The sequence below is a fragment of the Psammomys obesus genome, unplaced genomic scaffold (genome assembly GCF_907164565.1).
Source record: "Psammomys obesus unplaced genomic scaffold, mPsaObe1.curated_primary_1811, whole genome shotgun sequence".
Classification (NCBI taxonomy): domain Eukaryota; kingdom Metazoa; phylum Chordata; class Mammalia; order Rodentia; family Muridae; genus Psammomys; species Psammomys obesus.
Window position 1 is genome coordinate 46,112 of NW_026596131.1, and position 26,465 is coordinate 72,576.

General features: G+C 44.7%; 1 protein-coding gene across 3 annotated transcripts; it reads right to left on the bottom strand.

Moving 5' to 3' along the window:
- Positions 1-15: 15 nt before the first annotated feature.
- Gosr2 (golgi SNAP receptor complex member 2) lies at positions 16-21,847 on the bottom strand. Of its 3 annotated transcripts, none has more exons than XM_055592224.1 (6): positions 21,736-21,847; positions 13,518-13,578; positions 11,661-11,769; positions 10,714-10,846; positions 8,085-8,225; positions 16-2,621 (listed from the first exon to the last, which is right to left on the bottom strand). In XM_055592224.1, the coding sequence occupies exons 2-6, from the start codon at positions 13,555-13,557 to the stop codon at positions 2,460-2,462; spliced, it is 585 nt and encodes a 194-aa protein (XP_055448199.1). In that variant the 5' UTR covers positions 13,558-13,578; positions 21,736-21,847; the 3' UTR covers positions 16-2,459. The 3 variants fall into 3 exon arrangements, with proteins under 3 accessions (XP_055448199.1, XP_055448197.1, XP_055448198.1); XM_055592222.1 differs by having other exon boundaries at positions 13,518-13,582; positions 21,736-21,830; XM_055592223.1 differs by lacking the exon at positions 8,085-8,225 and having other exon boundaries at positions 13,518-13,582; positions 21,736-21,830.
- Between the last annotated feature and the right edge of the window lie 4,618 nt (positions 21,848-26,465).

Consider the following 26,465-nt stretch of genomic DNA (forward strand, 5'->3'; position numbering starts at 1 on the left):
AAAGATGCCACATGCTTTTTTAAAGTTTTCTAAATAAATCCCAACTTTATTCAGCAAACATGTTCTGAAAACAAGGGGTGTAAATATAATTTGTCAATGAGAGCTATTTAAGTTCAACAGAGCAAGCTGGCTTTCAAGAAAGAGCCTAAAGTGAAACCTATAAAATCTACCATTTACTTGGTCCTTGAATTTAAACATTGCTTAAAGTGGCCATACCTACAATACATGTCTATTTAATCTAGTCTTAGGTTCCTTCTGGCACCCTACCTGCTTCAGCTCATGTCACACTGCACCAAGGTGCACACACCATCTGCCAGGCTGGAGCTTCTGGCGAGCTCCACTAAGAACTCAGCCCCTCATCCACTAGAGGGCATACCACTCAGGCTCAGGCCCCTTCCCTCTGCTGGAGGCTGCAGCAACAGTTGCACTCCATCAGGTCAGGTGGATGTCACACGGCACTGAGTGGAAATGCAAGGGTGAGTAGCCAGCTCAACACCCCCTTGGAGTCCACACCCTCTGGCTACCATTCCCTACTTCGGGGCCGTAGAGACACCACCCCACCACAAACTTTATTCCAAAGTAGGGAGACCTGGCTTTGAAGGTGGAACATCAAGTTCATCAAAGCCAAGCATTGCTACAAAGGCAGAACACTGTTATATACTACAAAACACTGTCCCAACAGTCAGTGAAGGGCAGGGGGCTGGGGGCTTCTGCTACCCACACTCTGAGTCCAAATGGATCAGTTGCAGCTTGCACACCTTCCAAAGCATGCTGTCTGGTGGGATGTTCAAATGCCAGGGGGCACAGGAGTCAGGTCTATGCAGTCTAAACAACTTTATGGCAAGCCAAGAGGTCATGCCCATCTGCCTCCTCCAAGTGAGATCTAGGTCTGAAAGCTGCAAGCCTCCTCTCCCCTCTAGGACCATTGTTTTCACTCTGCAGGACTATGGGTTCTTCCTAGAGGGGTCACAGATTCCTCCTTTCTGGCCATCTAGGGACCATTTAGCCTAGAGAAGGAATGACAGACACTGCATTTGAGCAGAACTGAGACTGGGACCCAGGAAACCCAGGTTAAGTGTATACAATTGAAAAAGTTCCCCAAAGAGATGCCACACTGTACCTAAGAGACTGATACTGCTACTCAAGAGAGAAGAGGTGAAATGTAACACATACTGTGAAGAGGGAAACAGCATAGAACACTTAAGCAAACATAGGAAGTGGGCAGAGCAATCAAAGATTAATACTGACCAGGTTTCCAGTTCTGGGTGTCTGTTTGTCCTACCAGGAGGCTACTAAATTTAGAAGTGTTTGGGTGAGCAGGGCCTGTGCCTGATGAACAATGGACTCACTAGATCGTCTGGTACTTTCAGATTTCAGAGATTAATCACAGTAAGTGTGCTCGAGATATGTTAACTTCCAAACAAATCCTGCAGTTCACCAGGTATTGATATAGCATTAATCACGACTAGGAAAAGTAAAAATGAACTGGCCCCACAAACAGTCTCACAAAAACACACTTACCAAGGACATCTCCAGGGTAGCCTATCAGGGCTGGGGAAGATGGAGGCTCAGCTGATTGATATATCACTAATATAATTAAAGGGAGATAGTCAAAGAATTTGAGGTGGCAGAACTAGATAAATCTGTAACTGACAATCACCCTTTGCTCAGAGCTGCTTTCTAAGTTTAGAAAGTCTTGGCACTCCCACCCAGGGTGGGCAAAAGACCCACCCTAAACTGTCTAAACTGTAAGCCAACTGCTGTACTAACTGAAAAAAACACTGGTGACTCAGGACTTCAGTGTCCAGACTGAACACTTCTCAGAACCCTGCTGGCCTCACTTCCGGAAGGACAAACCACTAGCTAACATGGCATGGAAATGCTTTTATGTTAAGCAGCTGCACTGACGTTCTGCTTCTCTGGAGCAGCTGCTTCCAGGGAAGGTGCCGGTGTTAGCAGCTAGTCACCGTCACACTCTGTTTTCTTAGGGGCTGGGGCTGGGTAGTGGCTAGAAGCAAGGATGCAAACTCTTCTATCCCAGAAGGCACAAGGAAAGACCTCTCTCCTCATCTTCTCTCTTGTGCTCCAGTCCACCCATTAGGAGCCACAAAGACTGGGTGATGACAAGGAGTGAACAGTGTGGACAGTCCTGGCTGCAAGCCTCTCTGTGCAGGCTTTCCAGGGTGAGCATCAGCTGTGTAGACAAACCACAAACCCACTCATCCCTCCCCAGGGAGAGCCAGAGAGCAGGGTCTCCATACCACACATCTTGGTGACCCTAGCTCCCACTCCCCAGATGTCCCGGAAAACAAAGCAGGTTTGATACTAAGCCACAATTAGTCCTGGGGGAAGGGGTGTCTTCACAGTTAAGGCATACATTTCAAAAGGTGGCCTCCCAGCCCACTTCTTGCTTGCACATGCACACAGTGGGAAGGCTGTCAGTGCTGGGTACAGCTGGCTCATGTCAGGTACTGTACCACAAGGAACATAACTGCACAGGTGAGCAGCATCCCACCGATCATGAAGTACTTGTCCTGGAAGGCCCGCTTCTCAATCAGCCTCATCACTGTGTTGGACAAGCCAAGCATGTTGGCGATGTCAAGGATCTTTTTCTGGGTCCCCTGAGGAAACGAGAAGGGAAAGAGAAACAAAGATCAACCTCATTGCCAAGGGTGGTTAAAGGTCACCACAAGCCAGGGTTTTACTAACAGACACTGTCCTCTTGGTCGTGCCCAGAGAAGAAAGTAAGTCACCAGAAATAGACTCACTCTACCATGGCCAACCAGTGTTTGGTCAAAGGGAAAGAAGCCTTGTCTACAAATGGTGCTAGAACTGGCTACAGAGCGTATATGCAGCACACACATACATATGTACAGTTCACATATGAGCAAAAGGTGACGCTCGAGTCATATTACATACAGAAACTGAGGGCTGGGAGATGGGTAACAATGCTTGCTGCGCAGGCACGAGGACCTGAGTTTGGGTCCCCAGAATCCATGTGAAACACCAAGTGCTGTAGGGAGCTGAGACAGGAGGACTGCTGTCTAGCACCAGATTCAGCGAGAGGTACCATCAGAGAGTGATGGAGGACACACGCGCACACACACGCACAACATGCACATGGCTCAGCAATCAAAAGAACCAAACATGTTGTAACCTAACGGAACCGCCACACACAACAGTATGGATACAGTCATATGAAGCTCAGTAGCCAGTACACCAATATTTACAGGATTTTACCAAACTTTTTAAACAACTTTTTCACACCTAAGTCAATTAGTGACAATTGTATTGCATATGTATCCCAGCAGACATATTCCCGCTAAAATCACAGATGAACTATATACAAGTATCTTTTCTGGAGCTCATTAAATTTTTAGAGGAAAAGTGGCTCAAATGGAACAAATAAGCTCAGAACACTAGAGGGGAAAAACCTGTAAGAGTGGTGAAGATTACTTACCCAGTGTACCGCACCTATCTTTTAATATTGTTATTATGCTTGTTTTCCTAAGTAGCCCAGGATGGTCTGGAACGCATGGCGTCCCTCAGCCTCCCCAGTACTAGGATTCTAGGCATGTGCTGCCACATCCGGCCTTTCTACCCTTTGAAAAGCACACGAGTGTGTACCATGTGCATCGAAGCTGAGACTCTGCACTGCCAAGCGGAGAGCCACTGCACACTAGAGCCGCTGCGAGTGGGGAGCCTGCGGCAGAGGGGCAGGTGAGCAGAAGGCAGACTCCAGGCAGACCAGACTGTTCAAATCTTGCTGGGTCAGAGGCTGGCCTGTCTGTAGGGCCTCCATACTTTACCGGGTTCTGTTTTGTTCCATACTTGCTTGCTTCATTATTCTGTAATTACGGCAAAGGGGTCCAACCAGTTCAAGCATGCCAAACCACACTTCAAAGTATCTTACTCAAACATTTCTACTTTTCTGAAAATACACCAATTTCTGCATACAATTTTTAAAATATTAATTTATGTGTATGTGTGTGCACCACATGCATGCAGGAGCCTGCAGAAGTCAGAAGGATACCCTGGAACTGGAGTGACAGACACTTAGCAGCAATGTGGGTGGTAGGGATCAAATATAGGTCCCCAAAAGAACAGCTTTCATCTGCTGAGAGATCTCCTGCCCTACAAACCATTATTTTTAAGGTGAACCTTAAAGCAGTTGATCTTGGGGTCAAGGACTGCTGTTATTGCTCTTGGGCACAGGACTGGTATATGAGTTACGAGACAGTGGTGAGCAGGAGCAACTAGTTGGTCTTCTCCAGGAAGGCTTACATACAGCCTGAGACACTGTTGGCACACAAAGTAGCACTTACCACAATAGAGCTCCTGAACACTGAGCAGCTTGTAGATCACAGCTCTCAAGTAGTTCCATTTTAGCCTTGCAGTTTTTAATGTCTCAGGGCTGCTTTCATTTATACACAGTATAGAATGTAATGTGACAAAGTCTTCTTTCTTAACACTCATGTCTTATCAGCTGTGCTAGTGCCATGATTTCTTAGGCAGCTGACAGTCCTTGGGTCTGGGGCCCAGCCATGACCCAGGAGGTGGAAGCAGTGCTGCTTGGCCCAGTTACCTGAAATGTTCTATCATTACCAGTTTTCCTAAAACTTCTACAATGGGTGACAGACAAACATTACCTAGACACACATACTTAGCCATCTTCCTGTGAACACTCCTGAAATATCTTACATTCTTAAAAGCTGTGTGAAAAACTTCTTTGGCTCCAGTAATCTTTCATAATGACCTATTCACTTTGAGGAGCAGAATCTTTAGGGCTTCTACTGAATATGTGAATAAAAGTCAATATTTACAAGGGAGTGAAAAAAGAAGCACAGACAGAAATACAACAAAGGCTGGGCTTGGTGGTACATACATTTAATCCTAGCAGCTGGGAGGCAGAAGAGAGATCACAGAAGACCTCTGTGAATTCCAAGGCTAGCCAGGGATACACAGAGACCCTGTCTTGGAAGGAAGAAGGGAAGGAGGGAAGGAAGAAGGGAGAGAGGGTGGAAGGAGGGAGGGAAAAACAACAGATTATCATGACATAAAGCTTCTATAAATGTTGCCACCCACCACAGTCAACTGCCTATAAAGCACATGGCCTGTCCCTCCTCACTGCTAACTTTTAAGCATATACTCAGTTTCTTATGAAGTAATGAAACTAAGTACATGGCTCCCACTGTGCTTAGGTGGTCCAGCCTTCAGGCCCATATTCATTTTCTAGAAGGAGTACCCATGACCAAACTACTGAAAGAAGATGCCAAGTGAGAGAGATGCAAAGTAACACAGACAGGAACTCAGTCTACCCAGTCAAGGATCAACAAGCAACAAGCCTCATCAAGAAGGATCTTGAGCCAGGCCCGGGGAATGGTGCCACACACCATTAATCTCAGCACCCAGGATGCAGAGGCAGGCAGACCTCTGTGAGTTTGAAGCCAGCCTGCTCGATATAGTGGGTTCCAGGCCAGCCAATGCTATGTAATGAGACACTGTCTCAAAAACCAAAAGCATATTGGGCTGGGGAATGTGGCTCATTGGTAGAGTGATTGGTTAGCATGCATTGCATTTGATTTCTATACTGCAAAATGGATATCTCAAGTCAAAGCTGTCTGCTGTTAAGAGACTAGAAAAAGTCTTCCCAACGGTGAGAAAATAAGGCCTGTGCTAACCACCCTGCTTTAGAATCAAAGTACAGACTACTCTTTGGCCATGCCTACCAAAGCTACCTGAAAGTGACCATTAATTTAAAAAAAGTATCTATTCCCAACTATAAAATCAAAGTGATTATTCCAGCTCTTTCCTGTTCCCCTGATCATCTCAGTTTAAAAAGAAATTCACTGGCCAGGCAGGAAGAGATCTAGAGACAAGACAGGAAGAAGAGGGACACAGAGAAAAGTGAATCAGAAAACACAAGGTTTAAGACCTGCCACCTGGACAGGCTTTCTGGCAAGCCACATCTGCTAATAGTGCTCGTGGACGTCTCGCTGACACAGACTTCAGGAGGAAGCTAACACTCCACCAATAATCCCAACCACACTAGCCCTGCAGTAGCGCCACATGGATGCAGTTTATAAAAGTCTTGACTCTCCCTGAGCTGCAGAAAAGAAGGCAGATTTCCTTCATCTTTTATTTGGGGTAATCTTTACATGATTTGTATTTTTATCTGTCAGTATCTGGCTACGCTAGCTCTCAAATGTACTAACTATTAGGTTATTTGCCTTGTTCCCTGTTTGATAATATTAGCTTCTGGGTTTGTCTATATTGCCCTTACTATACATAGGTCATTTATCTCATTACTTTTCAAAGTTCTTACTAATATATTCCAATTGAAGCCCCCTCTCAACTCCCCTCATTCCCACCCTTCCTCCCTCTTCCCTCTATCCCCTTTGCCTAGTCCACTGAAAGGGGGCGTTCTCCTCTATTACCATCTGCCCATAGCTTGTTAAGTCTCATCAGGACTGCCTGGATCCTCTTCCTCAGTGGCCTGGCAAGGCTGCATCATCAGGAGCAAGTGATCAAAGAGCAGTCAACTGAGTTCATGATAGAGGCAGCCCCTGCTCCCCTCAGATAGAAAATTAAAATTTATATTTTTATCAATAATTTCAAAAACTTATGTAAGTAAACATCGCTAGAAAATAAAAACCTAAATATTCATTTTAACAGATCTCTTCCTTATCTTACTGTATAAACAGATGATAAAATGATAGAGATCCTAGTCTCTGGAGGAGCCAGACATGGTGACTAAGTATAAGGAAATGGTGTATTCTTGACACCTTAGGGCACCTGCACATATGAGCTCACTGCAGTTGGGACACTGCATACAAGACCTATACAAGCCTACATGAGATGGAGAGCAGAGTTGAGTATGAGACGCTACCCTCAGTCACTGAGCTGCTAGGAACTGTTAGCTTCTGGGAGAGGGAAAGTAAATTTTCTCAAAGAAAACAGCCCCTGGTAAGTTGACTATGCTCCAGAGAAGGCCATGCATCCAAAAGTATCTGGGCAGCCCAAACTGGTCTTAATGGGAAGTGGAGGAAAGGACATAAAACTAAGTGTACAGAGAAGGGGAAGTAGAACTGGAAAGAGTTTGGGGAGGAGTAAATATTATCAAAACACACAATACCTTTTTTTCAAAGAAGTAATAAAAATTTAAAGAAGAAGAAGGTAGTTCCCTACAAAGGCTGGCCAACGAGTATCTGTGCAGACTTCTTCAGTGGTTGTGCTCCACAGTGAGCACCCTCTTAGGCCACTGGAAGTGCTGTAACAGTCAGCAGGAGGGGAGCAGCAACAGGCCTATCTATTCCTCTCCCGCTCAGAAACAAGCTGGAAGCCTACACAACAGACAGCTCAATGTGCTCCAATAAAAACTAAGATAGCAGTCACACTTCCAAGTGACTATTTCTCACAGCCTTGTGGTGGCAGTGCTTTATTCCAAAGGACCACACCCTGATAACAAACGGAGCCCACACCCCCAAGCCATCAGGGGTGATACAGGAAAAGGCTGAGGCTGAAACACCATGACTGACAGCAATCTGTGAAATGTTTCTGTAAACCACCCCAGGGTCAGGGTTTCAAATCTATCCTATTTTATAACTTAGTACTAACAGGGTAGCTTTCTTGGAGTACCTGTGGCTACAAGAAGAGATACATGGGGACCACCTTCTAGAAACTCCCTACTGCAGACCTGGGCACTCTGAAGACACTACTTCTGTGGTGAGTCCAAAACAAAGCCTCCATCATAACAAACCTCACAGCCGGAGTCCCAAACAAAACCACCTTAGAAGACTACCTTGCCTCCATTCCTAGGAGAACAACTCTAAAGAAGCATTTCTCAGCCTGTCATTGGTACCCTTTATGGCAACCTCATTTCATGCAGGGCCAGTAAAAGGGCAAAGCCCTAGCTATCCACTGGGGTTCGTCACAAGCACTGGCAAACTCTCGAACTCAAGAGCTTAGGCTTACTGTCACATCATGAGCTGGAGACACAGAAACAAAATACAAACACAGATGCTACACTATAGTACAAGGCCAAAATAAGAGGCCTTCTCTCTGTTCTCCAGCAGGGACCCCACCTTCAAGGTCAGTCTCTGGGCCCTCAGTCCCTCCAGAATACTGTGCCCGCCTCCAATGAGGTCATCCATGCCGTGGTGAATGTTCTGAAGGGAGGAGTTAAACTGCAGTGATTCGTCCATGGGTATGGTGGTGTCAGAGTCCTGTGAAAGAAATGCAGGCACTTGATTAACTTTGCTTGCTAGTCAGCTCCTGAGGTCTGGCCACATCTTACTACTCTGCCTTTTGGCCAAGGTCAAGCCAGAAGAGCCAGGGAGAGTAATGCAAGAATCAGAGTCCAACACAGAAGAAAAGGCAAAGCAGAGGTGTGTGTATGGGGTGGGGGGGTGGGGACGGGTCTGCATACACACAGCAGAGGAGGTGTAAGACCAGTCATGTTCTGGAATGAACTCTGCTACAATGCTGATTTCTGCATCTGTCACATTTCCCCACTGAGGAAAAGCTTCAAGACCTCACTCATTTCTCTAAAGATTTTCTCTGGCTCCTCCCAAAGATAGCTGTTCAAATGTTCCTTTACACGGCTGCTTGCTCATGTGCTATTACATGTTTGCTTTTGTTCTTTAGCTATTTTATCTACAGCTTATCCCTCCGATTACACTGAGCCTACAGATCAAAGGGGCAGTACTTTCTACTGAAGGCTTAAGGGTGTTCAGGATGGGAACACACTTCTGAGGAGGCAGGAAAAGGCTGCTAAAGAAAGAAAGGGAGGGGGAGGAAGAAAGAAGACTACAGGTTGAGTACAGGCTATTTGAAATGCTTGGGAACTAAGTGCCTCAGATTTCAGAACTTTGCAGACTTTGGAATGGATTTACCTGCTGAGCCTTTCTTTGGATTCTGGACTTTCAGACTGAAGACGCCCTATCAGTACAGACCACAAGTCTTTTTACTTCACAGGCCCATTTCCCTAAACTCGCTCAGTTTGCTGGAAGTGATTTCTGTTCTCCCCATTTTGCAGATGAAGAAAGTGAAGCCCAGAAGGATGGATTAACTGATCCAGACAGATAGGTTCCCAGGGCTAAGTGCACAGCCTCAATTTTAACCACACTGTAAGTCAGAAACACTGAGAGTGATCCTGGTGGCTTTGCTCTCATACAAACTATGGACTGGGAAGAGGACCAAGCTGTCACGAGCTGTGAGCTCTCCTTCCTGCTGTCTGACCGGCACAACCTCCAGCAGTGCCCCTTCTACCACAGAAACTCTGATTCCCACTGGCAGATGATTACACCATTTGTTCTGCTACTCAAGTTCAGAACCAGCCTTGAGGCGGACATTCTGAAATCTCCCTGTTAACATGGGAGCTCATCAAAGGGAGGAGCCATGCTTAGTAACTTTCTCCAATGTTTTACTTGGTACAACTCTCACAACTCCCCTCATCTGACAAGCACTTACTGAATGACTTTACACACAAACCTGCCTTGCCTTCCCATCTGAAAAGGGGCAAGTGGCAGGCTGTTCCCATGTAAAGTGCCTAGAAGGAAGTTTCATTTGGTCAGTCGGTGTTTGAGTGACCTGGTGAATGTGGTGCCACATAAGGCTAGCAATCAACAAAATCATCCTGAGACATCATCTCTAGCCTAAAGATGCCCAAGTGTGGCGCATCATGTAGGGTTATCTTAATTAGCATCTTCCAGCATGCTGCATTTGTGAATTGTAGACCACCACAGTCTGCCTGTCTACCTGCTCTGGAAAAACAAAACTGTGAAGCCATGTCCCCAGGCACTTGGAGAAATGCACTGCAGCAGGGAGATGGAGCAGGGGGTTTATCCTCCAGCCAGTGGAAATCAAGGTTTCTGTGGTAGAAGGGGCACAGCCTGGCAGGAAGGAGAGCACTCACAGCTGATGACATCTTGGTCCTCTCCCCAGCCCAGTCTGTGTGAGATCAGAGCCACCAGGATTGCTCTCAGTGTTTCTACAGTGTGGTTACACATGTGCAAAGCCAGGAATTCGACTGGCAGGCAGGTTTAAAAAGTGACAAAATACAAAGTTTGGTAGAGCACACTCCACAGGACCCTGAAAAGCCCAGTACATTGCACTTGCAGAAAATGATCCTACTGAAGCTAGAGGGCAGGGGTGGGGCTTCTAAGCAATCAAACATGCAAACCAACAGGCTGTTCCGAGACTGAAGCCAAGCAATCCATCTAACACTAAACATCTGTTAACAAGTCCCTCCAGACTGCCATTCAGACCAGGGGCAAAAACATTTTAATGCATCTGAGGTTGGAACCACACACATACAAAACACAATGGCAAGTGCCTGGGGCAGCTTTTGGATTCTGTTGTCTCTACAGATGGGTTAAGTTCTAATCATCTGTCTCTATCTGATCACAAAAACATCTCGACCATGTGAACTTCCACCTCTGCAGCGGACCAGTCGAATGGAGTAATTTTCGTCTCTGCCCACTCCTTCAATTTAACTGCTTCCTCCTCAGGTTTTTGTGTTGAAGAGAAATTCTCCATCTCAGTATGGTCTTAGTGGCAATGCACAAGGTCCCCTGTCATTTCCACCTGGCCTCCTCCACCTGGCCTCCTCTTGAGCCGGCTTCATACACCCCTCTAAGAAGTGATGTCTGGTGACCTGCACTCAGTCCTGACACCTGTCAGGTGCCTGCCAACCCCCAGTGTCTGGCTTACGTTAGTGGTAAAGGCACGAGACAAAAGCTCCTCCCGCTGTTGCTCTTGTTGCTCCTTGGCATAGCGCCGGTGCTGAAAGTTCCTGAGGGCAGTCTGCAGGTGCTGGACATCATACTTTAGCTGGTCGACACGGCTGAAATTAATGGAGACAGAAATTAAATTCCAGGAGCTGAGGGTGGTACACTCTGAGGCAGCCCAGCTTGGTACTCAGGGGGAAAGACCTTGCCTCACCACTCCCCCAGTGCCCACACCTAAGCTGATGAGCAAAGACATTAAGTCAAGCGGCAGCCTGTGGTTAAGGTGGGTGGGATCACACACGATTCCAGAAGCTTTACTTAGTGTGTGCTGGACCCTTACTCTTCGGGGAATGGGTAACAGGAAGCAGGCTTGACAGCCCCTTCCTGACCTTCCTCAAGGGCAGCTCTGAGGTAGATCAGCAATGAAGTTTCTTGAAAGTTGTGGGAGTGAAGGGGTTGGAGTGGTGCTGAGGGTAGTTTCCTTTGAATTTCATGGTGGAGTATCAAACATTCAATCAGTACTTCATTATAAACAGACTGATTGAAGCGATTAGGAGTGCAAGTTCATTTCAGCCCCACAGAAGCCAGTGGGAACCAAACAACACAGCCAAACTCCCAGCAGCACCAAGCTTTCAGTGACAAGGTCTGGTCAAAACACACACATTTTCAAAGAAATAAGGGCGCCTAATCACCCCCCAAGAAATAAAAAGCCATGGTCACAGGCTACTGAGCCACAAACCTCATACTTTTTAATATGGAGGGTGTATTGCTTAAATAGAGCTGTATATTTTAGGGAGACTTTATCTTTGTACAGTCTTCATTTCTTTAGCATGTTCCCAGATTTTCAGAATATTCTATAGCTTCCAATGGGGGAAAGGCCTGCCTGCATGTGCCTGCGGTATCAGAGTCATGACAGCGGTCAACACTCACAGTTTAGCGTTCTGCCTTTTATTAGGGGGCTCTTTGCTTGACAAAATCTCCAGACGCTCCAGATGGCTGAATACCTGGTCTATGCTTGCTTGGATTTCATTTTCTACCACTGCACAAAATAGAGAGAAAGAGAGAGAGAGAAAAAAAAAGAGTAACTGCTGGAAAAGAGATAATGAACTTAAATTAGGAGTGATAAATCGTGCTGGGTGTGATGGCGCACACCTTTGATCCCAGCACTCGGGGAGGCAGAGGCAGGTGGATTGCTCTAAGTTAGAGGCCAGCCTGGTCTACAAAGTGAGTCCAGACTTAGGGACTATTACACAGAGAAACCCTGTTTCGATAAACCAAAAACCAACCCCCCCCCAAAAAAAAAAAAAGTAAAAGTAAAACTGATAAATTGTGCTGATCAATGGTGGCTCATGCCTTTAATCCCAGCACTCAGAAGGCAGAGGCAGGCAAATCTCTGAGTTCAAGGCCAGCCTGATCTACAGTGAGTTCCAGGACAGCCAAAGTTACAAAGAGAAACGCTGTCTCAAAAGACCAAAACAAATAACAACAAAAATCAAACAGAGCACAATATACACAAAGATGATTCAATTCAAGATGTTTCAAAGCATGGGTATCCTTATATGCACGAAGCCACACACTTAGCTGCCTTGTTTTCTGTATTTAAAGTAGAAGGCATGTCTGTAGACATAAACTCCCCACCCATAGGAAATAAAATGAACATTTAAAGGCTGCCCATAGAACTCTGTTAAGCTAAATTTTCTGTTATACATCTACTTGAGATTGGTCTCAGATGTGGATTATAAACCCCTAGTAAAAAGGTTGCCGGCTGAACTCCTTATAGTAATGAGGCTAAGAGAAAAGTAAAAAGCATAAAGGAAGGGAGGATTAGTATGGAAACACCCAGAGGCTTTCTAAAAGAATGGGTAGGCTGAGATGTGTTGGAGGCCTCAAAATAGACCACATATCAATAGGAAAGACCCAGGAAAGAACCCACAGAGGCAGAAAGTGTGACAGCCATTTTCCTTATCCCCTTTGATAAAGCTGTCAAAATGACCTCTTTCCATTTCTAATCTGGCAACAGTGAGATTGTTGGGAAGGCAACAAAGGCCAATGGGCAGAAACCAAACTTCGAAAAGCATGAATCCAGGCAGTTGCCAGCTGCTGTCACCACCAAAAAAATGACAACCCAGAACCACCCTCTTCCTAGGCCTTCACACCTACAGCAAACACTGATAGTTTAGAGCAGTGTAGGGCGCAGAGCTAAGGAAAGAGCCATGCTGAGGGACCTATAAAAAAAAAAAAAAGAGGAAACAGAAACAGGACTGGCTAGAGCTGGGCAGCAGGGTGACATGAGTTTCTGTGGGAGGTCTACAGGGCTGGCTCAGAAGGGGCTTTTGCTAGGAACAGAGACAAAACTCCCAACCACAACCCACATGCTTCTCAAAAGAAACTGCTGTGGGAACTAAACTAATTAATATTGCTAGTTGTATGAATAATCCTACTAAGAAGCCAGAATTCTCAGCTCAGAAGAGATGGCCAGTTCCAGGTCAACATGTCTGAATTTTCAGACTAGGTAATTAGATTAAGACAGATGGAGAGAGAACTTCTATTCCCATAGGGCCATGTCAGGTTGAGTGGAGGGGTAATGGGAGATAAAACTGGTGGGACTCCAAAGGGCACAATCAGGGAAATCTTTGCGTTGGCCATAGGGTTTTTCTGTTCATCCTAACAACAACTCATTCCATGCTGAGTCATTAAGCCCCCGAGGCAGAATGCAGTCAGGAAACCCAGCCCATTAGCCCCGTGTTGTAAGAGAAAGGACTCTGCTCTCCCTGGTTAATTACTCACAGTGCACAGACTGCTTGTCTGCTGTCTCCAGGCGTCCCATGTGAGACTGGATCTCGTGGACCTGCCTAGCAAAGGAAAAGGGAGGAAATGAGTGAGACAGGAATAATCACTAACACTTCAGTCAGGAAAGACAACTTTTCCTAGTGCCATCTTACAACTGATTTAAATTGGCAGGGCTGCTGAACTGTAAAATGTGTATGTGGTGCTTTAGGCCACCCATTTGGCATCGCCTCTAATACCCTAATGCTAATAATAATCCTGCTAGCATTTACTGAGTGCTTACTGTATCTGAGACACTGCTAAGTCAATAACCCTGAAAGGAAAAGCACTATCACTGCTCTCATTTTAGAAATAAAAACTGAAACCCAGAAAGGTCATGTAAGTTGCTCAAGGACACACAGCCGGCGATAAACCTCAACCAGGACCCAGCCAATCCCACTCTCTGCTCTGTGACCCAATGTGCTGAGCACTAGTCTGTCCACCAAGGGTCAAAGGGCAGGGGAGAGAGAATCCTTGCCCCGAGAAACAATGTAATTAGGAACTGACAAGCCAGATGGACATGAAAAATCCCTGAGAAGATTTACGAGAAAACCAACACAATAAGCAGAAACAAGCAGAAAGTTGAGGGAGGAGTTGTGAATAGTGCAGCAAAGGCAACAGGAAGGCTGGGGCTAAGAAAGTGTAAACTGAATTTTCGTGGGTAGAAGTTGTGTTTGCTTGTTTTTGAGACAAGATCTCATTTATACAGCCAAGATTCCCCTTGAACTTGTGATCCTCCTGCCTCAGTCTACGCAGTGCTAGATACAGTTGTGCATGCCACCATATGGGATTTGGAGTTCTCAGCATCACTTTGAAGAACGTAAATGAGGTTTAGTGACGCTTGGAAGACAATGAGATGCAGAAGTTACACAAAGCATTTCACGTAGCGTAAAAGCTGGCTGGAATGCTTAGAGGGCAGTCAGAGTGAGAAAGAACAGAAGGGAGTAGGCAGTGGAAGAAACACTTAAGAGGACAGCTCTGAAAGATAGGTATCTTCTGTTTGGTAAACATCTTTCCCTGAAATAGGAGGGGGACTGCCATCTCATTTGGATGCCGCATGTCCCAGACATTAGGCCTGGAGCATTCTCTGGAGACTTTCCAGGCCAAAGTCACCTTCCGAACCCTTCCTAGTGGTTCCCCATCACTTGTCAGCTCTTAGAATGCTGCTTATGTTAGCCCCAATGGCCTCCTGTGCTTATACAAGGCTGTCCACACAGAGCCTGTGTAAAGGGGCCTCATCTCCAGCCCTTAAGAGAAAGGTCAATATCTTTATCCACTAAAATTTTACCAGGGCCAGCCAGAGCCCCAATCTGGTTTCAGTGTGTCTCTAGTCTTTTCCATGGCTTTCTAAGTGTGACCTATAACACCAGAGAGCCAATCCAGCTGTCTAAGAATTCCTGGATGCACCAAGGCAAGCCTTGTGATCCTGAGAAGCAACCAGAAATCACAACTGGGACCTGTCAGCTGCTTCAGGAAGGGAAATTCAGGGTGCTTTGGAAGGGGTAGGGCGGGGTAGGGGCATTTGAAGTACAGAGGCTGGTGCAAGGATGCAGATGGAGGTAGTTGATATATGGACACCTGGGAGAGGACAACAGCTGTGGACTGGTGTGGTGACAGGCAGGAAAGTTATAATTCTTATTAGCAGAAGTAGAACATAGGCAATGAGGTAAATTTGTAATAAAAATGTAAAGCAAATCAAAATGTTGCTGTCATTACCACAGGAACAACAAAAATAAAAATAAAACAACAATTAAAAAACCATAATCAATACAATTCTGAAAAAGTATATGAAGTTGATTCTCATACCCGTTACTAAGGCTTACCACAATGTAGGCCTGATGATAGAAACCTATCATTCCATTTATGTGGGAGGCTGAGTTAGGAGAACTGAAAGTTCAAGGCCAACCTAGGCAACTTAGTGCGACTCTCTCTCAAAATAAAAAGCGAAAATAAGCTGAGGCTACAGCTCAGTGATAGAACACTCAGCTCACATGTACAAGGACCTAGTTTTAATCCTCATACCTCAACAAGACAAAACAGGCTGATTACGAAGCCAGGTAATTATAATAATCTGACAGCAGCGCAAGGACAAAGACAGACAACCTTACTCTGGACCCACAAGCAAAGAACAGGGCCAGAAGCAGCCGCATACTTGTGGACTGGGAGACATAAGTTAATTGGAAAAGAATGAACTTAAATAAATGCTGACAGCTCAGTTTGTCATCTGAGTAGAGAAGAGAGTTCATGGAATCCTCCCAACCAAAATCCTCAAGATGGTTCAAACCTAAACATAAAAAACCAAAATCTTTGAGTTTACTTAAAAAGAAAAAAAAATAAGAAAAGAAAAGCTCTTCGTGTGCAAGCTACCTTTCCTGGGTAAGTGCAGCTACCACCCCTCCTCAAAGAAGCCTCTCTTTACAGCAAATGGGAAGATCACAGAACACCACAACTGGACACAATGCAAAGATCAATAGGTCATGCTCCAATGAATACATCTACATCACAGGCCCCGCATCTGTGGCTCAGGGAACATCAAGGAATGGGAAGCAGAAACAGTGCATGAGCCAGAATACCAGGAAGTCAGCTGTGAAACAGTCTCTCCCAGAAATGGCTGCATAACCAAGACCGGTACAATGGCTGTATCATTAGACCTATTAACGTGGAAGTGGGAAATCTGTTCAGGGTCCCACCCCTAGATCAATAACTACAAGCAACTAAGAACTGCTGGGAGAACGAGAATTAGATTCTTCCAGGGACAAGGCCCTTTATTGATTGCCCAATGCAGAGTGGTCAGCCTTGAAACCCAATATACACAAACAACAAAAACAGACTCAGCAGGTTGTACTTAGAGGTATTTGTGCATATACACATACATACACACACACACACACACACACACATGCACATATGTATGTGTGTGTATGTAACAATAATAACCAAAGAAAAGATGTAAGAAAGACCATCAACTTGAGAGTGGGTCAGCATGGGAGCGGTTCAACGGAAGGTAGCTAGGTGGGGCTGGAGGGAGGAAAGCAAAGGGGAAAAATAATGTAATTCTCTTTCAATTAAGAACCATATAAAATAATAACTTAAGTTTAAAGGGTATGCATAAATGATGTTGAGTTAAAGAACCCTCAACCCTGGTCAAGTCCAAAAGCCCCCCCCCCCAAGAAAAGGACAAGTAAATTTGACTAATAAGACAAACTATACTAAAAGTACCTATCAAGAAATAAGCAAATACATCTGTAGCTGATAACAAAAGGACTGATGTCCAGAATATATATGTAAAGAACCCTTGCAAATTAAAAGAAGTCCAATGCGCAAGTGACAGAAAAGAAAACAGAGAGTAAGTAAATACATAAAAAGTTGATCAACTTCAATGGTAACATAGAAAAACACATGTTCAAACCAATAAGATCACATTCTGACTATCAGGAACCTGACAACACAGACACAGGTTGGCAGTCCAAACATGATTGTCTCAAACCTGCCTGGCAGGGTTATACACTGGTGAAATGCTTCAGAAGCCTTCTGATGACACCTGGACCACCACTCCGCACACTGCATGACCCAAGATCACACTTTTAGCAGTAAGTCTTAGAGATTCTGGCTTATATCAAAGACTTGTAATAGATGTTTATCAAAGCATTTCTGTATGGGTCTATAACCCACAGCCACACATAAAAACTTGTAAGTTTGTAGCAAATCAATTATGTGGGGAAAATTGATCAGACTTAAAGCTATGGTCTTTGTTTATTCCACAAAGTCTGACATTTTATTGCTCCTTTCATGTGTCCTATGCTGTTCTTATGTTACATGACAAAAGACACATGCAACATATATATAATTTTGAGACAGGGTCTCTCTATTATGTAGCACTGGCTGTCCCAGAACTCACTATATAGGCCAGGCTGTCCTCAAACTCACAGAGATCCATCTGCCTCTCTGCCTCCCTAGTGCTGGGATTAAAGGCACCACCTTGCAACATAATTCTCTCTGAAAATCTAAAAATAGATAAATAAATAAATAAATAAATAATAAAAAGAAAGAAAGAAAGAAAACAAAACACACACACACACAAAACCACAACAACAACAAAATTTCAAAGTTCCTTGTGGTTAAGGGTTTCAAGTAAAGAACTGTGGATCTATTCTATTCTTGCATATGTCTATTGAGAGACATATGCAAATAATCTGTTATAATATAATAACTACCGACATGTTCATCAGGAAAGAATTCAGTAATTTAGCATAGTAAATAAAAGCTAGTAGGGTGGGCAAGAAAGCTCAGTGGGTGACAGGGCAGACTGCTAAGCCTGATGACCTGAGTTTGGTCACCAGAAGCTATATGGTAGAAAAAAATAACCAGTTCCTGCAAGTTTTCAAGTTGTCTTCTGATCTCCACACTTTGGCTCATCTGTCCACACAAACGTACACACACACACACACACACACACACACACACACACACAATTAAAATGTTAATAAAAGCTTGATCTAGTATGGATATTAAGTCTTTAAGACAAAGATGATATTAAATGGAGAAATACGCCTGGTACATTAAATATCTGGTTGAGTAAATTAAAAAACAGGTAGCACGTATTTCTTTTGAACACAAGCATGGGAAGAATACTACAATCACTGACAGGAGGCTGACTAGCTCTGGGGATGCAAACAGGTGTAAGTACTTTTGATTCAGATTCTTTATAAATCAATAATCTGAAACACATATTAATATAAATCCTAACATTGGGTGAAGTTACTCTTTATTTTTATGTTTGCAGTATTTCAGAAATAAAATGACTAAGAATAATAGTTTTTCCCAAATGTTAATGGTTTAATGAAACTCATTAGTTATTCATTCATTTACATATTCAACAAAAAGTGGGCTATATAGTCACAATGGCCCATGGGAAAGGGGGAAATGAAACCACAGGTCATCTACAATAAGAAAGGACACAATGAGGACAGTAACTGTAAATCGTGGCTGATTTAAAGAGGTGTTGGTTTCTTCCACAGTAGCTATAATAAATGGAGCCTGGAGACAGTACAGCTTGAGATTTGTGGCAGGCTAAACAAGGACACCAAGGGATGCTCTTTAAATATCTGGAATGGACATAAGATGTAGAAAAAGGGTTGTCTCCTACTTCTGCTTTGGGGGTTCCCAAAGCAAAGAGCACATGTTCCAAGATGCCACATTTCAGCTTTCCAAAGGAAACAAGTCACACAATTACAAGCTGACTTCTTGGGGGGAGGGGAGAGCACCCCTACACGTGCAATACCAGGTCCACGGACTGTCTGGACCTTACAAGGGTCTTCACAGCCAAAGACAGAACTGGATGCTCTTGTCAGTCCCTGTCAAGTCGAAGATTCTCAGAGCTTGGAGAAGCTCTCGTTGGCCAGCTTTGTTATACTACGCTAAAAGGGGTAATTTTAAGACATTGCAGAGAAACATTACTGACTTCCCCCACTTAATTTTTATTCGGCTCTAAATGAGTTAGAAAAGGCATAGCCTTTTCTAGGGAGTCTGGGTTCTGCATTCCATGCTGGGAGATAAGTGCAAACAATATGGCAAGTGGGAGTGGCATGGTGGAAGCTATTGATACAGAACCTGCTGAATCTATTTCTGTTCAACCAGACAACACCTACACAGCCAAGAGACTGGTGATAATCCAAATATGACTTGGGGTGTAGAAATGAGAAAAAGACATCTCAGACTTGTCTAGCATGGGGCCCACCATGACTTTGGGTGATAATACAGCCAAGTAGGGAGCTAGTAAACATTAAACAAAGCTTTACATATGTCGTAGCAAGAATCTTAAATGGAACTGCTCTTTAAAGGAGTCAGTGAATCTGTTGGGCCTAGTGGTGGTAATGTCTGTAATCCCAGGAGGATCTTAAATTCGAAAACAGCATCATACAACATACATGTGGAAAAAAAAAAGTCATAAAATTACCAAGCCACCTCCACCATACACAGGTCACTCTGCATGACCATCTAGAACAAGATACAAGGTTTGAGAGTTTTAAGGATCGCAGTTGCAAATCTGGTTCAACTATGCAGGCTGACAGATACTTGGCAAGTCATTTAAGTCCTTGGTGCCTGCTTCTCAACTATCCGAGCTACTAATGGTAACAATTATCTCAAAGACTACAGAACCCACTGCAATATGAAATGCTGTGTAACCTAAAACAGCATCAAGTTAAACTGCTGTTGCTCTTAAATGAGTGTGGTGGTATAATCTTTAATCCCAACACCCAAGAGACAGAGGCAGATGGATCTCTATGAGTTCCAGGCGAGTCTGGTTTTCATAGTGAGCTCCAGGTCAGCTAGGCCTACACGGTGAGACTCTTTCCTCAAACAAACAAACAAACAAACAAACAAACAAACAAGTGGATGGATGGATAGGTAGGTAGATAGGTAGGTAGATGATAGGTTGAGTGGTGGGTTATAGATAGAGTGGTGGGAGATAGATAGATAGACAGACAGACAGACAGACAGACAGACAGATAGATAGATAGATAGATATAGATAGAGTGGTAGGTTAACCTGGGTATAGTCGTCTTAGCACTTGGGACAAAGACACAGGTGGACTGTCAAGTTCAAGGCCAGCCTGAGCCACACCACAAGTTATAGGTTAACCTCAGCTATGTAGGGAAATCCTGTCTTGAACACACACAGAAGCAGTAGGAACCACCTGGTGATTTTCACATCTTCTGCTTCCGTAGCTAGCCTTTACCTCATAAGGCAAGCTGACAAATTGGTCTTGAGATAATAGTTCTTAAAACTAACTACTCATTAAAAACACCTGAAAAGTCTGTTCACTGTAGAGCTGTTTGTATCTGAGACCTACTTAACCCAAACTATCTAGAGATCTAGGATGGCACGCTGCACAATGTAAGGAACAAATGTATCTTACAAACATGAGTATCTCAAAACTAGAAGTCAGGCCATTAGCTTCTCTATAAAGTTCATCTTAGTAGAATACTGCTGCCGTGTAAAAGGTTTTCTTTTTCTCATTCATTTGGTGCTCAGGACTCTTCCAGTTGTATGACTTTAAATAATTGATTTAATGTCAATGTACTTTCACAGTAGGAGATAATCACAAATTTGGTTCAAAGTTCTAGTGAGATGATTATGTTCTGATGCTGTTTTGTCAATTCAGCAATTAGATTAGCCTCGATGCACTGTGAGGCCCATGTGTCTTGCTATGTAAAGGATCTGTTCTTAGTAACAGGAGTGTCCTTTTCTGCTTCATTCCTTTTCCAAATGACTCACAGGCTAGTTTTTTTTTTTTTAATCTTTTCCTATAACTATAAAGTGCAAATTGTCATTACAATGTAGTTTATTTTCCCTCACATGAATCGAACACTTTGTTGCCAAAGTAAAAAGAAAACTATAACCTTGGAATATCAGAAAGTAAGACAATAACCACCATTTTATTTCCATTCCTTTTGTTATGAGGGAGGCCAGATGATTAGTTTCATTTTTCAGGCCCAAGGAGTATTATTTTTTTTTCAGTGTCTTAAGATCAAAGCTACAGCATTAACGGAAAGTTTTTAACATCGCATAGGTGTGGACCCTCATCATGTCCAGCTACATAACACAAGTCCCCAAACCATAGGACGATATGAATAAAGGACGCATCAGGGAAACTTAGTTATGAGAAGCTAATCGAAAACAATTTCCTGAAAGCTAACTTGTAATCAGGTATGACCAACAATAAGAGTTAATACCACCTGCATTTCTTTGTGTCACAGAAATATGTTCAAAACCCAGTCAAGTACACAAAACACTTTTTTCATACAAGCCGACACTCCCACTAGGCAGTGAACTCACGGACACAAGCCTTGTCAACAGCTTCTCTGTTCTCTCAAGTTCTACCAACCCGAGGACTAAGTTAGCAGGTGCTGGACAGAGTACTATAGCCTACGATTGCTACTTTTCCTTCCCAAATGAACGGTCACGGCTTTCAGCAGAAGCTACCCGGCCCAAGACTTCGCGCCCAGGCCAGACCCCTCGCGGCTGAGTGGGCATCCCGCTAAGGGGCTAAGAGGTGCGAAGCCGCTCCAGCGGAAACGCTCGGCCTCCACAATGACAGCCGCCCGAGCCCCTGCCCCCGAGCCCCAGGGGCCACAGCCCGGGCAGTGCCCAGCCCGCTCCCCAACGCGGCCCTCACTTGTGCGTTTGTTGGTACAGCGGCTCCATAACGCCGGCCAAGCCGGCCTGCAGCTTCCTTGGAACACGTCCTCACAGTCCACTTCCGGCTTCCGGTCTCAGGGCCCGCCCTTTTGAGTAGGACGCCGGCGACTGTGCCTGTCCCGCGGTGCTTGCAAAGTCGGAGAAGGGGTTACGGGAAAGGAAAGCAGGGCGCGAGAGATGGGTGTGGCCCGAGGCTTGGCCGCGCGGGAAGCGACTGGGGAGGTTTTTGCTGAAGCCCAGCTTCGGGATTGAATCAGGTACCGGAGAGGACGGTCGCGAGGTACTGACGTCAGCGCCTCAGCGAGAAGTCGCTGGCCGCTTTCTGGACTTCGTGCTTCCGTAAGCGTTCCGGCTTGGCTTCGCCTGGAACTGTGTGTAATTACTGGCCTGGGGCTTTCGCTCCTCAGACGGATGCTTTTCTCGAACTTGTCCGCCTTCTAGCCTTCTCATGTCCTTTTCATTTCCAGTAAACTCACAGTGAGTGAGAGTGGGTAGCTTGTGCCCTGTGTGAACAACCAAATTCCTCCAGTTCTTCAAGAGGTTGGACTAGGGGGGAAACCGATCTGTATACAAATAAGCGTCCCAAAAGGTAGAAAATCCCAATAAATGCAAATACAATGAACTTGGCTGTGGTTGTTGTTAATGGGAAATTTTTAAAAGACGTGAAGGGCGGGTCCACATTTGGATTAGGACTTGGAAGGGCTCAAACACTTGTCTTCACCTAGGTCCATCTCATTTCCATCCATCTAGGTTATCTACAGTTCCTCCCAAGGGAGGAGTTGTTCCTCTTCCTTTGGTGAATTGAGGCTTCTATTATCCTGTACCCTGCATACCCAGTTTTGTGTCCCAAGAGACTGCCTGCCAATATTCATTTTTTCCCTAACATCAAATTTCTCACTTCCCCTCATCATTATTGAACATCTACTATGTACAATGCACAAATTTGTGAAATAGGAACACAAGCAAAACACATTTCCTGAAGTTTCTCCTCTCATTGACTTAGAAGGTTCTTACCTTGTGGCTGAATTAGCAATCAGCATTTAGGCTATCACTGATGTAAGGAACATTTCCCTGGAGAGGAGTTCATGGATCGAGAAGAATGGGTAAAGGGCCTTCAAGAATCAGTAGAGGTTTTGTGGGGAGGGCTGCACTTCAGCTCTGGTTGAATGGGCAGTGTGAGTTAGAGGGCAGGATTAGATAAAAGGCTATTTTTATTAGTTGAGGGATGCACAGGAAAATGTGTACGCATGTCTGTGCACGCTTGTGTGTATCATGGTAGAATTGTTTCTGGATTGTGTGGGGCCCCAGGTAAATATTTTTGTGGGCCTTGCGGTATAGACCTTTGATTTTAAATTGTATTACAGAATTTATGGTCCCATATGAGGAACAGTAAAAATAAATAATAGAAAAAAAGGAGCATCCATATTCGTTTATTTTTATAATAAATATGGCAAAGATTCCTTAAAATATTCTTTAAAATATTAAAATATCAAAATAGAGACTGTGAGTCTCTATTTTGGCCCAGCAACTATATCTGTTCTTGTCCTTTATTTTTGAATGTACTATTTCTGGCCACCATGAGAAAGAGAGAGAGAGAGAATAAAGCTGTTATCATTTATAATGCCGTGGCTCTTCAAGACCTGTCTGCATTGGTCTCGGTAGCTTTTCTTGCCTTTCCAGTTCCTTGTGCCATTTGCTTAGTGCTGGCTGTGCTGTCACTCATGACGCTGCACTGCCTTCTCTCTGCTGGTGGCTACTGACTCAATGCTTTGCTGGTGATGGCAGCAGCTGCAAGAATTGCCCGTAGCGTGCACTGTGTTTGCTAGTTAGTTCTCTCCTCGCTGTGACTCATGCTGAGGAGAAGCTTCTTAGGAGAGGAAGGGTTTATTTTGGCTCACAGTGTGAGAAGATACCATCCATCCTGGCAGCAAAGTCATGTGGCAGGCAGTTCTCACCATGCTGGGAAGGCCACTACTTGCTACATCTCAGGAGACCAGGAAACAAGGAAGAAGGCTACCCCTCTTTTGCTTTCTCCTGTTCTATCCTATTTCTCTTATTTAGTCTGGGATGTCAACCCTTGGGGTGGTGACAACCACATTCACTGAGTAGTCTCCCTTTATGCAGCCCTTTCTGGAAGTACCCTCTCAGACAAACCATGGGTATGCCTCGCTTGTGCCCTTCAGGTTTCTTTTTTTCTTATTTATGTGTGTGTGTGGCTGTGTGAGCAAGAGTGAGTGCGGATGGAGTTACTGGTGGTTGTGAGCCATCGGATATGAGTGTTGGGAACTGAACTCTGGTCCTCTGGAAGAGCAACGAGATATCTCTCCAGCGACCCCTGTGCAATGAAGTTGACACTCTGAGATTTGCCATAGCAAATATTCTCAAGAACATGAAAGAATTCAGTTAGGAATTTTTGTAGGGTCTGTGTACAACAATATAGCATCTACTGCATTCCTAGAAAGTGATTTTTTTTTCAGTGTTTACTGCACCCAGGCTTCCACACACTGAAACCAGTTGGTAGAGGCAGGGGGAGGGTTGCTTAGGAGGCCTCTGAAAGAGAAGTCCTATTCTTGCAAGGGGCATCTGGCTCTCACCTGACACAGCTTGAGACTGACCTGGTAGCTCATGATCATTGATCACAGGTAACAAAGGAGATTGACTGCAAAACGCAGTTGGCCTTAAAAAGTAATAATATCAAATGGAAATCGTTATGGTCACTGCTGAAGAACTGCCGGCATGCAGTGTAAATCTGTAGGGGCCCTTCGGGGCCTCTGCCCAAGTTCCTGTCCCTGACACTAAGAAATGCATGGATGATGTTTAAGCCACTGAATCTTCTTTTAGCAGGGGGTGGGGCTGGGAGATAGGGGTTGTGCATTGAGTCCAAGATAGCTTCAAAAATTTCTATTTTCCTGCCTCAGTCTCCTACATGCTTGCATTAAAGGTGTGTCTTAAGCCACATCTGGCTTTAAGCAATTAAAACCATACTTTTAATTGGTTTGTTATGTAGCAAAATAGATACTTGACCTGAAAGAGTTAATCTAGTCAGGGTGATAAGGATCAGGGCTTATGAAAAACTAATAATGCATGATAGCATATAAATCTGTCGTGGGGGTAGGGGCTGAGGCTGCAGCTCAGTGATAGATCACGTGCCTAGCACGCGTAGGCCCTAGACTCAATACCCAGTATCACAAAGGGAGAGGTAGAGATACAAGCAAGAAGGAGATGTTCTCAAACTGGGATGGGGAAGCTTTCCAGAGACAGCGTTTCAGCAGACCTTAAAGCTCATGGGCCGCTTGTGGTGAGAAGTAGACCAGGGTATCCCGGCAAGTGGAGAGGTTAAGCAGGAAAGGCGTGCTCAGGTCTCGGCTAGAGTAGAGGGTTTCCGAAGCAGAGAAGGCTGAGGCTTCTTGTGGGTTGTGGAGGTTGGTGAAGTGACAAACAGGAAAAGTTCTCTCCTCCCCCTTGGAATGTGGGGACTTCTGGGGGGTGTTAGGCCTCAGAAAGGATGGTGTGGTCTTCATGCTTTCTCTTCTGTTTGAATCTTTGGAAGCTCACAGTGCTAGGGTTCCAGGATCTCAAACACCACTTCACACCTAGCCTGTTTGTTCCCATTTGTGGGGTAGCAAACTTGGAACACAACTACTAAAAATGATTAGGTGTGGTTGTGTATGTCTGCAATCCCCACAATCCCCGCAATCCCCACAACTTAGGAAGCAGCAGCAAAAGGAACATGAATTTGTTACAGTTTGGGCCACAAAGGGAGATCCTTTTTTGGAAAAAAAAAAAAAAAAAAAGTTCTGGCCAGCCATGGTTGCACACACCTTTAATCCCAGTACACATTCAGGAGGCAGAGGCAGGCAGATTTCTGTGAGTTCAAGGTTAGCCAGGCCTACAGAGTGAGATCCTGTCTCAAGATGGATAGATGGATGGATAGATAGATAGATAGATAGATAGATAGATAGATAGATAGATAGAGCGAGCCTACCTGTTCATCAGGATGAAGGTTGTTTTTGTTTGTTTGTTTGTTTACCTTGAAAACCAAATCAGTTTATATCTCTGCTATCATGATCAGATATCCTCTTGTCACACAGAACCCACCTCATTAGCCTTGTCCCTGACCATACTCCTGTGCTGACTGTGGTAATCTCCATTCTCCCCACAAGGGCCTCTGTCCCTTCCGGCCTTTGGATCTGCTATTCCCTGTGTGTCTAACACCGTTCCCTCTGCCTCAGGCCTGACCAGTTTCCACTTGCTCTTCAAGCTCCAAATGTGATCCACCTCCCATGGGGAGCACCCTCAAGACCCAGGCTGTAGATCCTCACCAAACCTTGTTTCCCTTTGGACCCTGTGCTCCCTCTTAGCACTCAGAACAGAAGTCTCCACTGTCTGCCATCCTCGGGGCAGGAGATGCATCTTTTGTCACTCAGAGCCTAATAAGAGACAGGTGCTTATTAAATGTCTGTTCCCCTGGAGTTGGGTTTTAGCACTGTGGTAGAATGTTTGCCTAGGACGTCCTAGATTCAACCCCCAGTATCACAAAAACAGTCACCGCAAATGGATTTTTTGTAATCGCTTATTCTCCGGAGTATTTTTCATGGCTCTGCATTCCAGAAACTAAATTATTAGAAAACTGACTTTTAGATGGTTCAAAACTGCCCCTACCACAAGGATCTGGGCTCTGTCCCAGCACTGCAGAAGAGTAAAACA

Excerpts from the sequence above, each read along its gene's own strand:
- Gosr2 (XM_055592222.1), bottom strand. The coding sequence starts at position 21,764 with ATGGAGCCGCTGTACCAACAAACGCACAA. Across the intron at positions 10,847-11,660 it reads AAAAGGCAGAACGCTAAACT|CCGTGTCGACCAGCTAAAGT; the intron begins GTGAGTGTTGAC and ends CATTAATTTCAG. Across the intron at positions 8,226-10,713 it reads CTCGTGCCTTTACCACTAAC|GACTCTGACACCACCATACC; the intron begins GTAAGCCAGACA and ends TTTCTTTCACAG.